This window comes from Rutidosis leptorrhynchoides, chromosome 5, assembly GCF_046630445.1.
Source record: "Rutidosis leptorrhynchoides isolate AG116_Rl617_1_P2 chromosome 5, CSIRO_AGI_Rlap_v1, whole genome shotgun sequence".
Taxonomy (NCBI): domain Eukaryota; kingdom Viridiplantae; phylum Streptophyta; class Magnoliopsida; order Asterales; family Asteraceae; genus Rutidosis; species Rutidosis leptorrhynchoides.
The window spans coordinates 175,958,283-175,972,713 of NC_092337.1; the positions used below are offsets into that span (position 1 = coordinate 175,958,283).

General features: G+C 31.3%; 1 protein-coding gene across 1 annotated transcript; it reads right to left on the reverse strand.

Annotated features, from left to right (window-relative positions):
* Positions 1-3,436: 3,436 nt before the first annotated feature.
* Positions 3,437-4,021, reverse strand: LOC139849175 (uncharacterized). Its single transcript, XM_071838839.1, has one exon. It carries the CDS (start codon positions 4,019-4,021, stop codon positions 3,437-3,439), a length of 585 nt encoding a protein of 194 aa, XP_071694940.1.
* Positions 4,022-14,431: the final 10,410 nt, after the last annotated feature.

Sequence of the window (14,431 nt, forward strand, 5' to 3'; positions counted from 1 at the left end):
GCTATAACATATTTGAATATTTAACATTTATATATTATATATATATATATATATATATATATATATATATATATATATATATATATATATTAATATACTAATTATTAATATTAATCATATATATTTATTCATTTCAATAGTAACTTAATTATTTTATTTATCATTTTACATTTTTAACTCCGATTGATTAAAGTGTATCTCAAAATATTATATATAAACTCTTACATTTGTCTTGCTATATATTTATATTTATTTACAACACTTGTTCGAGAATCGTTGGAATTAGTCAAAGGTCAAATGTATATATGAAATAGTTTAAATTGTTATGTGACTCAACATTACAGACTTTGCTTATCGTATCGAAATCATATAAAGATTAAGTTTAAATTTAGTCGGAAATTCCCGGGTCATCACAGCAGCAGCAAAAAAATACAAAACTAAAGCTCCCCATATGTTGTTGGACTCGCAAGCCAAACATGCCAATCAATTTTGGTGTTGCGGATACGTCTTGAAATCCATTCGAAGCTTCTCACTTGAATCTCGTTTAGCGCTATCGGACCATTCCATTTCTTCTTTTTAAAAACCATCAAATTTCGATTCTTCCAGATAAGGTAGCTACTAATGAATTTCACCGCTTGCCAGATTTGATGACCTAGAGAAGATTTTGCCCTGATAAAATTTCATTTAAAAATATCCTCGAAAGTATTATTTTGAAGGATGTCACAATTCCACCACTTATAAAGCCTTTCCCATACATCCTTCGCATCTTTACAATCCCACAAACTATGTTCAACCGATTCCAGACCCTCATTGCACACCGGACATCTCACCGAATCCAGATCCATACCTCTTTTATCAAGCTCGAGCCTAACCGGAAGCCTCTTGAGACTCGCACGCCAATTGAATATCACAACTTTTTTAGGCACCAAATTGTTACAGTTGGTCTCCACGTTACTCATGAATTAAGTCAGTAACTTGTTGTCTATAATGTTGTGAAGTTCTTTTGTAGAGAATATATTTTTGCTCGATAAATTCCATTCCCAAATGTCTTCGATCCTGTCACATTTAATCAAATAATCAAACATGTTAGTAATTTCTTGCAGCTCCCCTATCTCTCTTCCAAAAAGACATCTGTTCCAGCTCCAGTTTAACTCCCAATTATTCCCCGTCCATTGCACTCGATCACAAACCCGAACGTCTTTCACAGAATCTTGCCTGTATAATCTTCGAAATTTTTCCTTTAAAATTATTCCATGAAGCCAAGGCTCTTCCCAAAATAAGGTGTTCGAACCATCCCCGATACTCTTTTGAAATGACTTAGAAAAGATGATTCCTGCATGATCAATATCATGACCTGTAGCAATGATTCTATTCCATGCATTACCTTTTGATCGAATGGGATCATGATTAAACAATCCCCCATTTGACCCATGAATACTCGAGATAACTTTTACCCAAAAGGAGTTGTTTTCGGTAAGAAAACGCCACCACCATTTGCCGAGTAAAGCCATATTTGTTTCCTTAAGTGACCCAATATTTAACCCGCCCGACTCAAAAGGAACAAGCAATTTTTCCCACTTAACCCAAGCCATTTTATAATTATCTCTCGACCCACCCTAAAAAAAGTTTCGTCTCAGTTTCTCAAGCGATTTTAACACACACACAGGGGCACGATAGATAGAGAAATAAAACAGGGGTAAGCTATTAAGAACCGACTTAACTAGAGTTAACCTTCCACCGAAGGACAAACTACGTGCTTTCCAATCTGAAAGTCTTTTTTTGAATTTATCGATGACCGGTTGACAATCCTTCAATCTATTCATTTTTGTCCCCATTGGTAAACCAAGGTAAGTAAACGGGAACTCACCAATCTTGCATCTGACACCATCGGCCTTGGTTATAATATCATTCTTCTCTACCCCAATTCTAAAAAGGTTGCTCTTGTGATAGTTGATTTTAAGTCCCGAAACTAACTCGAAGTATTTGAGAATATTTATAAGGTTTTGAGCATTTCTTCGACTCCACTTCCCGAAAAACATAGTATCGTCGATGTATTGAAAGTGTGATACCATAACATTCTCTGAATAGAAACGGGGATAATGGATCTCCTTGCCGAATGCCCTTTTTAAAGGAAATTCATTAGTTGGAGAACCATTGACTAGAACCGAAACCGTTGCTGATTTTAGACACGAGTAGATCCAATTTCTCCATTTTTGGCTAAAACCCATTTGCATCATCACATCAAATAGGAAGTCCCACCGAAGATTATCGAACGCTTTCTCAAAATCCACTTTGAATATTATGCTCTTTTCTTTTTTATATATCAAATACTCGATCGTTTCGTTTGCGACTAACGCTCCGTCAAGAATATAGCGACCTTTCATGAAAGCACTTTGCTCCTCCCCAATGAGATTTGAAACCACTTTCCTTAATCGATTTGATAAGAGTTTAGCTACAATTTTATAATAGCTACCTATTAAATTAATCGGCCGGTAATCTCCAAGACATAGTGGATCAGAAATCTTAGGAATAAGAGAGATGAACGAAGAATTACATCCCAAAGAAATCTCCTCCCGTGACCAAAACCAGTCAACAGCTTTCATTAAGTCGTCTTTTAATAACCACCAAAATTTCTTGAAAAACTTGAAATTAAAGCCATCCGGACCTGGCACTTTTGAACTCCCGCAATCTTTTATGGTAATCCACACCTCTTCTTCAGTAAAGTGAGCATCAAGAGATGAGACCTCAACATCAGACAATCTGCTAGTGACCAAGTTATCGATAACAGGTCTATTATTCTGCTCATCGTTGAACCTATTCTTGAAGTACTCGTAAACTTCCCCTTTAATTATCATTGGATCTTCTAACCATTCCCCATTTACAATTATTCCTCTGATGTTACATTTGGCGTGTCTTCTTTTTATTACGGAGTGGAAAAATTTAGAATTTTCGTCTCCCTCGGTGATCCACTTAATTCTCGCTTTTTGTTTAGCCATTCCCGCCTTGATTTTATCAAGCTCCAACCACTGTTTTCTCGCGTTTTTCCATGCTGTTAGTTCAGATCCAGAGAGTGCTCTTTTTTCAGCTTCAAGTTCCCACTTTAATGCAGTAGATTCCTGATCGGAAAGCTCATTGTCAATCTTTTCAAGCTTTTCTTTACTCCAATTTTTTAAAGAAAGTTTTACATTCTTCAATTTATTTCGAAACATACAATCGCATCTATTCCCATCTACCTTTAAATTCCACGCTTCAATAATCACTTCTTCTGCCCCCTTCATATTAAGCCACTCATCGAATACCCTAAATGGTTTAGGACCAAAGTCATGAAAGTTGTCTCGCAAAATGATTAGACAATGATCCGACCATTTTCTTTCTAACGCAACTGATGAAAGATCGTTCCATAGAAGGTGAAATTTTTCTGACACCAAGAATCTATCTAACTTACTAAATTTCCATCTTCACTCATTCTCGTAAACTTACGGCCACCTAAAGGAACATCAATGAGACCTGATTTCTCTATGAAATTGTTGAATTCAACCGCTCTGTATTCATGAAAAACGCTATTGAACCTCTCCGTTTGGTTACGCACCTCGTTGAAGTCTCCACAGACGACCCAAGCAGTATCTTCACTACTAACCAATCTTTCAAGCATACCCCACATTTTGTTTTTATCCCTATCATTATGCGGCCCATAGACATTAACGATTGTAGACTCTTGACTCAACCCTTTCCATTTTCCTTTTATCACAATAAAGAACTCTCCAATAATATGATCTAGAACTTCAAAACTGTTACAATCCCAAATAGTGAGCATACCTCCTGATTTACCCTCTATTTGTTTTTGAATGAACCAGAAGTTACAAGATCCCCACAACCGTTCTAACCAATTCGAATTAATCTCATGACACTTTGTTTCCTGGAACACCGCAATGTTTGGTCTCTCAGAGACACATAGATTTTTTACCCACCCAAAATTCCCTTCTTGGTTTAAACTACGCACATTTAACGACATAATCTTCATGAGTAATGTAAGCATTCGAAAAAAAATAGCAGTAGTACCTTATTGTTTTTCCTGACCAGGCCAGCGTAATCCAAATTCTTCTCCAAACTTCTTAAGGTCGACACTACTGAAGGAGCTACTAGACGAACTGCTATTTTTGTTCAAATTCTTGGCATTTTTTCCATGTTCTGTAATGCTTGTTGCTGTCACATCCCGCCCACAGTTGGAATTTGATTTACCTCTTTTATCTTGTCATGATGTGTTCGATTTTGATTTTGTCGCATTCTTGGTTTCTATGTCTTCACCGCTAGCCTGGATGTTCCCTTTTCGTATAACTTTTGGTGTTCTAGCAATCGATTTCGCGTATCTGATTTTTGATGATGCACTCCAGTTACCAATTGCTCTCCAATAACCCACTTCTAATGAATTCGATTGATTCTGGTCATTTTTTTATAGACGCAAATGACCAAAACACTCGAACGTACAAGATACACTTCAGGTAATATAGTTATTGGTAATGTAAGTCTATATTTTGACAAAGGTACACGTCGCGAAACTTAAAGTACAAGTTATTAAAGCATACGAAGTAACGTTCGAAAAACTAGAACCGGGACATAAGTCGAACGTAAACGTACAAGACATCGGAACCAAAATTTCAAGTTAACTAGGCACGAGAATATAATATAATATATAATTAATTAATATAAATTATATATTTATTTAATTATGTCTGAAATGTCCCGTTCATATCGATTATAAACGTTCCATATTAATTGATTTCGTTGCGAGGTTTTGACCTCTATATGAGACGTTTTTCAAATACTGCATTCGTTTTTAAAACAAACTATAACCTTTATTTTATCGACAAGGTTAAAAAGACACCACCTAGATTATCCAGAAATGATAATCTAAAAATATCACACTTACATACTACCAATACATATTGGTTTACAATATTAATATGTTACAACAAAATAAATCTCGAATGCAGTTTTAAACAATATTATACAAGCATGCTGACACCAAATCTTGTCCATATCTTAGCAAGCAACAGCGGAAGCTCTTAATAATCACCTGAGAATAAACATTCTTTAAACGTCAACAAAAATATTGGTGAGTTATAGGTTTAACCTATATATTTATCAAATTGTAATAATAGACCACAAGATTTCATATTTCAATATACATCCCATACATAGAGATAAAAATCATTCATATGGTGAACACCTGGTAACCGACATTAACAAGATGCATATAAGAATATCCCCTATCATTCCGAGAAATCCATCGGACATGATAAAACAACATCGAAGTACTAAAGCATCCGCAACCATGGATGGGGTTTGTTAGGCCCAATAGATCTATCTTTAGGATTCACGTCAATTAGTAGATCGGTTTACTAATTCTTAGGTTACCAAGCAAAAAGGGGCATATTTGGCTTCGATCTTTGACCCATATAATGTAGTTTCATTTACTTGTGTCTATTTCGTAAAACATTTATAAAACTGCATGTATTCTCATCCCAAAATATTAGATTTTAAAAGTGGTACTATAACTCACTTTCACAGATTTTTACTTCGTCGGGAAGTAAGACTTGGCCACTGGTCGATTCACGAACCTATAACAAATATGTACATATATATCAAAGTATGTTCAAAATATATTTATAACATTTTTAATACGTTTTACTGATTTAAGTTTATTAAGTAAGCTGTCCTCGTTAGTAACCTGTAACTAGTTGTCCACAGTTAGATGTACAGAAATAAATCGATATATATTATCTTGAATCAATCCACGACCCATTGTATACACGTCTCAGGCTAGATCACAACTAAAAGTATATATATATTTGGAATCAACCTCAACCCTGTATAGCTAACTCCAACATTACTGCATATAGAGTGTCTATAGTTGTTCCAAATAATATATATACATGGGTCGATATGATATGTCAAAACATTTGCATACGTGTATATGGTATCTAAAGATTACATAATATATTATAATACATGTATAATACAATATGAGTTAGCTAGGATATGATTAATATAGATTTGTTACCAATTTTCACGTAGTTACAATAAGCAAAAATATCCAAACTTGTTTTACCCATAACTTCTTCGTTTTAAATCCGTTTTGAGTGATTCAAGTTGCTATGGTTTCATATTGGACTTAAGTTTATGAATCTAAACAGAAAAAGTATAAGTTTATAGTCAGAAATACAGGTTACAAGTCGTTTTTGTAAAGGTAGTCATTTCAGTCGAAAGAATGACGTCTAGATGACCATTTTGGAAAACATACTTCCACTTTGAGTTTAACCATGATTTTTGGATATAGTTTCATGTTCATAAGAAAAATAATTTTCCCAGTAGAACAACTTATAAATCAAAGTTTATCATAGTTTTTAATTAACTAACCCAAAACAGCCCGCGGTGTTACTACGACGGCGTATATTCGATTTTACGGTGTTTTTCGTATTTTCAGGTGTTAAATCATTAAGTTAGCATATCATATAGATATAGAACATGTGTTTAGTTGATTTTAAAAGTCAAGTTAGAAGGATTAACTTTTGTTTGCGAACAAGTTTAGAATTAACTAAACTATGTTCTAGTGATTACAAGTTTAAACCTTCGAATAAGGTAGTTATATATATATGAATCGAATGATGTTATGAACATCATTACTACCTCCATTTTAGTAGGTAAACCTACTAGAAATGATGAAAAAATAACTTGAGCTTCAAAGGATCTTTGATGGCTTGGAAGTTCTTGAAATAGAATCATGACACAAAAACAAGTTCAAGTAAGATTATTACTCGAATTAAGATAGTTATAGTTATAGAAATTGAATCAAAGCTTGAATATGAATATTACCTTGATTTAGAAAGATAACCTACTATAAATAACAAAGGTTTCTTGATCTTAGATGATTGCTTGGAATGGATTAGGAAACTTGGAAGTAAACTTGTAAACTTGGAAGTGTTCTTGATGTGTTCTTGAGTAATTGTTTTTATGATGATTATAGGTAATAACCAAAGCTTGTATTTGATGATTTTTTCTGGAAAAATAGTAACTTAGACGTTCATGGAAGAGTGTGTGTGTTTTGAGAGAGAATTGGGAAGAAAATTGGAAGTGAAATGGAGTAGGTGGTGAGTGGTGAAGGTGAGTGGGGTTAAAAGGAGTTCTTGTTTTTGTTTCCTTGCTCATAAGTCATGCTAGTTGCCTAATTGTTAGTTCCACATGTTTGTTGACTATCTAGGGCTGCTAAGAGCTGAATTATTATGTGTATATACCAATAGTATATACGTTTAGAAGCTGGGTATTGTACGAGTACGAATACGGTTGCATACGAGTATGATGTGCATAGGGTGTATACAAAATAGTTATATTTTTACTACGAAATACCACGAAATATGATACAGGTTTTAATTAATTTATTTACAGATGGGATATACCTAAACCTTGCTACAACACTATAGGCAGTGTACCTAATCGTAGAGTAGTATAGTATTTAGTAAGTCCGGTTCGTTCCACAGGGAGACGACTTATTTTACACTATATTTTAAACAACTATATTTGTATATATATATATATATATATATATATATATATATATATATATATATATGTATATATATATATATTAGTAATATAGTAGTATTATTATTATTATAATAAGGGGGTTTTACCGTTTAATGACCGGTTTGTCGATTTTAAATAAAACGTAAAGATAAATGACGATAATATAAATGACAGAATTTAAATTGGATAAAGTAAATTGCAGTAATTAAAATGATAGTAAATAAAGGTACGATGAAATATGAAATAAAAATATTATGCTTATTTAAACTTCCGTAATCATGATGTTCGACGTGTTGATTTTAATTTATTACCCTGCGTTAATTGCCCTTTGTCCTGGATTATTCGATATGTCCATCTGGTTTTTGTCCATAACAGTCCATCGGTCATAAATATAGAGTGCGAGTGTCCTCATCAAATTATCCTTATATCCGAAGTCAAATATTCCAACTAATTGGGGACTTAAACTATAATTACACCAATTTTCCTTGTATGTAATTCACCCCTGTTTTAATGAGTCCATTGACTATTAATCCATTCCCGTGTCCGGTTAAATGAATGAATATTAGTACTTATAAATATCCCGCCCATCGTGTCCGATCGAGTGTATGTGGTTATTTATAGGTACGTCCAATTGTAAATCTTTATATTAAATTAACGAACTATCATTCAATTAAACAAATATAAAACCCATTAATAGCCCATAGTCCAATTTCCACAAGTATCGTTCTTTTGTCCAAACCCCAATTATGGTACAAAGCCCAATTACCCCGTCTTTAATATTTTAGCCCAACATCATGATTACTTCGGCTTAAATAAGCATAATAATAACTTAGTTACAAGACATTAATTTAAAAAGGAGAACATAACTTACATTGAGTATTTATCGCGTAGCTTTACACATACAGAACTTCGACTTTAAAACCCGTAAAATAACCTTTACATAACCCAAACTAATCTAATATAAAACTAACCTATATTATATATATATATATATATATATATATATATATATATATATATATATATATATATATATATATATATTAATTATACAGAGGGAGTATTATTGTGGATGGTGTGTAGAATTCGATCAGTTCGTTGGCTATTTATAATACTTGGCCTGAAAATTCCCTCCATACGATCGCATGGAAATGCTGCCTTCTGGCCATGCGATCGCATGGCCACCCTGGATCCAGCTGATAGAGTTTCAGCTTGCCGATTTACAAACTCTCTCATTTATTCATTTTGAGCATCGAGTTCTTCGAGTTTGATTTTCATATTGTCTAAAAGATTTTCAGACACATAATGTTCCTCGTCTTCTGGTTGTTGAGTTTGGATATATTCTTGGGAATAATCCCAATTTGGATTGTATTCTTCATAATCATTCCATTCAGGTTCTATGGTTGCATAATTTTTCATAGGAACGTAATAATAACATTCCCATGTTGAATGATAATCTCCACAGATTTCACAACCAGTTATTGTTTCGTCATTCGTGATCCAAGATTCACCGAATGAATTTTCATCAACACTCATTTGAGAGTATTGATTTAATTGATTTCGCATGTCAGAAAGAGTCTCCAACATATTCTCAAAAAATTTCATAATACACTTTTTACCAAATTTTAGCTACAATGTGGTGCATTTACTAATTATCCTATTAGTTATAAAACTAAAAATTATATAAGTTATCAAATTAATAGACTTTTCTGCTTTTGCCCACGTTTCGAATAGCCAATAGATGCAGCAGGTAGCCAGGACCCTTTAAATCGGAAGCCCACAACTCGCTACTAACAAATCCAACTATTACTACGAAACAGAAAATTGGCGTCTATTAATTTAATTGCTTAAAATAATTATTTTTTTCGAAATTTAAAGAAAATAAAGAAAATTCTATGTCCTAAAAACTAGAGCGTCGAGAAATAAGAAAGAAAAAGAATGCGTCAAAAAACGTTGAAAAATAAAAGGTCGAAAAATAATAATAAGAAAGTAGCGCGTCGAAACCTAAAAGTCTAAAAACTAAATATTAAAAGTTGCGTCTAAAGGAATTAAAGCTTAAAAGGAATTCTATATCCAAAATGGCAATAACTTAATTAGGCACTAAAATCTATTTAAATATTAAAGCGATAATCGGCGTTGTAAAATTCGAAAGCGCCTAAATCTTAATCTAAAGAAAAAGCACTTAAGGGATTTTACGGCAAAGCTTAAGAACTAGAAATATAAAAATCACTAAGGCAAAATACTAAACTTAAAGCTAATTACGAGCAATAAATATACAAATGTTTAAAATATAAATTAACTAAAATGATAAAAATACAAATTTTATAAAAATATTATTTTTATATTTATATTATAAAAAAATATTAAACTATATATTAAATATTAATATTTAAACTTAATATTACAAATTATATTAAAACTATATAATAATTAAACCCTAATAATAATAATATAAAATTAAAACCCTAATATGTATTAAATGCGTCTGATCAGGTCTGTTAGGCCTTCCCGTGCGATCGCATGGTTTTACAACACCCGGTTCATGCGATTGCATGGGCCTGGGTTACAGGTTTTTTTATATATATATATTTTATATTATTTTTCTAAAAATGATATATAAATATATTTATACAAATATATATTAAAAATATAGTGTTTTGCCGTGTCCCCGGCAGCGGCGCCAAAAACTTGATGTGCGTAGGGGTGTATACAAAATAGTTATATTTTTACTACGAAATACGACGAAATATGATACAAGTTTTAATTAATTTATTTACAGATGGGCAGTGTACCTAATCGTAGAGTAGTATAGTTTTTAGTAAGTCCGGTTTGTTCCACAGGGAGACGACTTATTTTACACTATATTTTAAACAACTATATTTGTGTGTGTGTATATATATATATATATATATATATATATATATATATATATATATATATATATATATATATATATATATATATATATATATTAATTAGTAATATAGTAGTATTGTTATTATTATAAAAAGGGGAATTTACCGTTTAATGACCGGTTTGTCGATTTTAAATAAAACGTAAAGATAAATGACGATAATATAAATGACAGAATTTAAATTGCGATAAAGTAAATTGCAGTAATTAAAATGATAGTAAATAAAGGTACGATGAAATATGAAATAAAAATATTATGCTTATTTAAACTTCCGTAATCATGATGTTCGACGTGTTAATTTTAATTTATTACCCTGGGTTAATTGTCCTTTGTCCTGGATTATTCGATATGTCCATCTGGTTTTTGTCCATAACAGTCAATCAGTCATAAATATAAAGTGCGAGTGTCCTCGTCAAATTATCCTTATATCTGAAGTCAAATATTCCAACTAATTGGGGACTTAAGCTATAATTACACCAATTTTCCTTGTATGTAATTCACCCCTGTTTTAATGAGTCCATTGACTATTAATCCATTCACATGTCCGGTTAAATGAACGATTATTAGTACTTATAAATATCCTTCCCATCGTGTCCGATCGTATGTATATGGTTATTTATAGGTACGTCCAATTATAAATCTTTATATTAAATTAACGAACTATCATTCAATAAAACAAATATAAAACCCATTAATAGCCCATAGTCCAATTTCCACAAGTATCGTTCTTTTGTCCAAACCTCAATTATGGTACAAAGCCCAATTACCCCGTCTTTAATATTTTAGCCCAACATCATGATTACTTCGGCTTAAATAAGCATAATAATAACTTAGTTACAAGACATTAATTTAAAAAGGAGAACATAACTTACATTGAGTATTTATCACGTAGCTTTACACATACAGAACTTTGACTTTAAAACCCGTAAAATAACCTTTACATAACCCAAACTAATCTAATATAAAACTAACCTATATTATATATATATATATATATATGTATATATATATATATATATATATATATATATATATATATATATATATATATATATATATATATATATATATATTAATTATACAGAGGGAGTATTATTGTGGTTGGTGTGTAGAATTCGATCAGTTCGTTGGCTATTTATAATACTTGGCCTGAAAATTCCCTCCATGCGATCGCATGGAAATGCTGCCTTCTGGCCATGCGATCGCATGGCCACCCTGGATCCAGCTGTTTTGCTTTGTTTCTAGCTTATCGACATAATTTAATAAATATATATAATATATATATAATTTATATAATTATATATATATTATATTATATTCTTGTGCATAGTAGACTTGTAATTTTAGGTCCGTTGCGTCGCGCGTTGATAGTTAGCTCAGGTCCCGGTTCTGGATTTTCGAATGTCCTTTCGTACTATTTAATATCTTGTACTTTGCGTTTTGCAATTTGTAATTTGCACAAAAAATTATTTTCCTTAACTCCCAAAATCCGTGCAAGTCTTTAACTCACTTTTAGTGGCACTATTGAGTGCACTATAGCTTTAGTGGCACTTTTCAGGCTTTAGTGACACTTTTTCTTCAATTCTTTAATCTTCGTGCTTTGTCTTCACATTTATTTATTTAAACGATTACAACTTAAAAATAGAATAATTACAACTAAAAACTTTACATATTGGGATGATATTGCGACTAAATATATGTTCGTTTGGAGCACTATCAGAGTAGAATTGTTGATGAAAATGAATGAGAATGCAATTGTAAGCATTTTTGTTAAGTAGAAGTACTTTGATATGTGTCTTGAAGTCTTTCAAAAGTGTAGTAATACATCTAAATACACTACATGTATATACATTTTAACTGAGTCGTTAAGTCATCGTTAGTCGTTACATGTAAGTGTTGTTTTGAAACCTTTAAGTTAACGATCTCATTTAATGTTGTTAACCCATTGTTTATTATATCTAATGAGATGTTAAATTATTACATTATCAAGATATTATGATGTATGAATATATCTTAATATGATATATATATATATATATATATATATATATATATATATATATATATATATATATATATATATATATATATATATATATATATATATATATCTATATATATATATATATATATATATATATATATATATATATTAAAATGTCGTTACAATGATAATCGTTACATATATGCCTCGTTTCAAAATTCTTAAGTTAGTAGTCTTGTTTTACATATGTAGTTCATTGTTAACATACTTAATGATATATATAATTATCATTTTATCATGTTAAATATAGTGTAACAATATCTTAATATGATACATATGTATTTAGTAAGACGTTGTAATAACGATAATCGTTATATATATCGTTTCGAGTTTCTTAACTTAGTAGTCTCATTTTTATGTATATAACCCAATGTTAATATACTTATGGAGATACTTACTTATCATAATCTCATGTTAACTATATGTATATACATATATATCGTCATGTCGTTTTAACGAGTTTTAACGTTCATGAATCGCCGGTCAACTTGGCTTCTTACACACACATACATCTATAAAGCTCGTCGATTTCTGGCTTCTTACACACACATATATCTCTCAATCTCTGCTCCTTATATTTATTATTATTATTATATTATTATTATTATTATTATTATTATTATTATTATTATTATTATTATTATTATTATTATTATAAATCTTATTATTATTATTATTAGTATTGTTGGTATTATTATTAGTATTATTATACATAAAATACTACGACAAGGTCATGAGCAAGTTATTTTCAAACCAAGCTTTTCATGCGGGATAGAGCTAAGGAAATTATGGGTTATAGTTATGGAAATTATGGGTATGGTTCGGGAGTATTGCTCGTGAGTAGAACAAGTGTTTATCATCTCCGTTTCGTCTACGTACTTTCCTACAATATTGAATCACAATATTGATACGTAAGCATTCATATCTTATCTTTTATTGTTAACTAGTTGTGGAGACCTCGCTTCGCGCCGGGGGCTCCGTTTTGAATGCGAGTTAAAAAAAAAGTCTTGATCTATTTTGTAAAAAAGAATTTTTTTCGACATCTAACATTGAAGGGTTGTTCCTTTTGTGAAAGTTGCTTATTTTAGCGTTAAAGTTAGTTGATCTATTTTGTAAAAAAGAATGTTTTTCGACATCTTTTGGTAGCATTGAAGGGTTGTTCCTTTTAAGAAAGTTGCTTCTTTTATCGTTAGAGACAAAAAAAATGTAGCACAGTAGTGGCCTATGTGGGTCCTACTGTTTGAGCGCAGCGTACAAGTCGGTAAAGCGTTGTGGGTGTTATTATTCAGTATTTTTGGTGTTAGTGATGGGATAAATAATAATTTAGAATATAGGTATAAAGTGGGGGGTTCGATTTGTATTCTAATGGAAGTTAGGGGGTTAGGTATAAAGTGGGGGGTTCGATTTGTATTTTAATGGAAGTTAGGGGGTTATGTTTGTGAAAAGTGAAAAACTAAATAGTACTCTTCATAACAAATACGACAAATTTTTTCTATTAGTTATATTGGTAAATAGCGTATCCATGTCTAGTGCTCGAGTATATATGTTTATACATGCTTGTATGCTAAATTTCGTCGTTAGATAGTTTTATGATGAATCACGAATTTAATACATATACTACTGATATAAGGTATATGATATGCATGTTATTGGAAAGCTGGCAAAAAATTAATAACTTTTCATTTAGAAATCGCGTGATTTCGATGAACGGATTAAAAGATATGATCAACTGAAATATGTTTTACGTTAATTGAAATTGTGTTTGAAACTGTAAATTAATATTTAAACAACTTGTCTATGAGATTGATAAATTGGATTTTAGATATTACTAATCGAGTAAATGAATTTCTATATAAGGCACGTCTCGTTTTGTTGAACAATTGTCAAAGTTG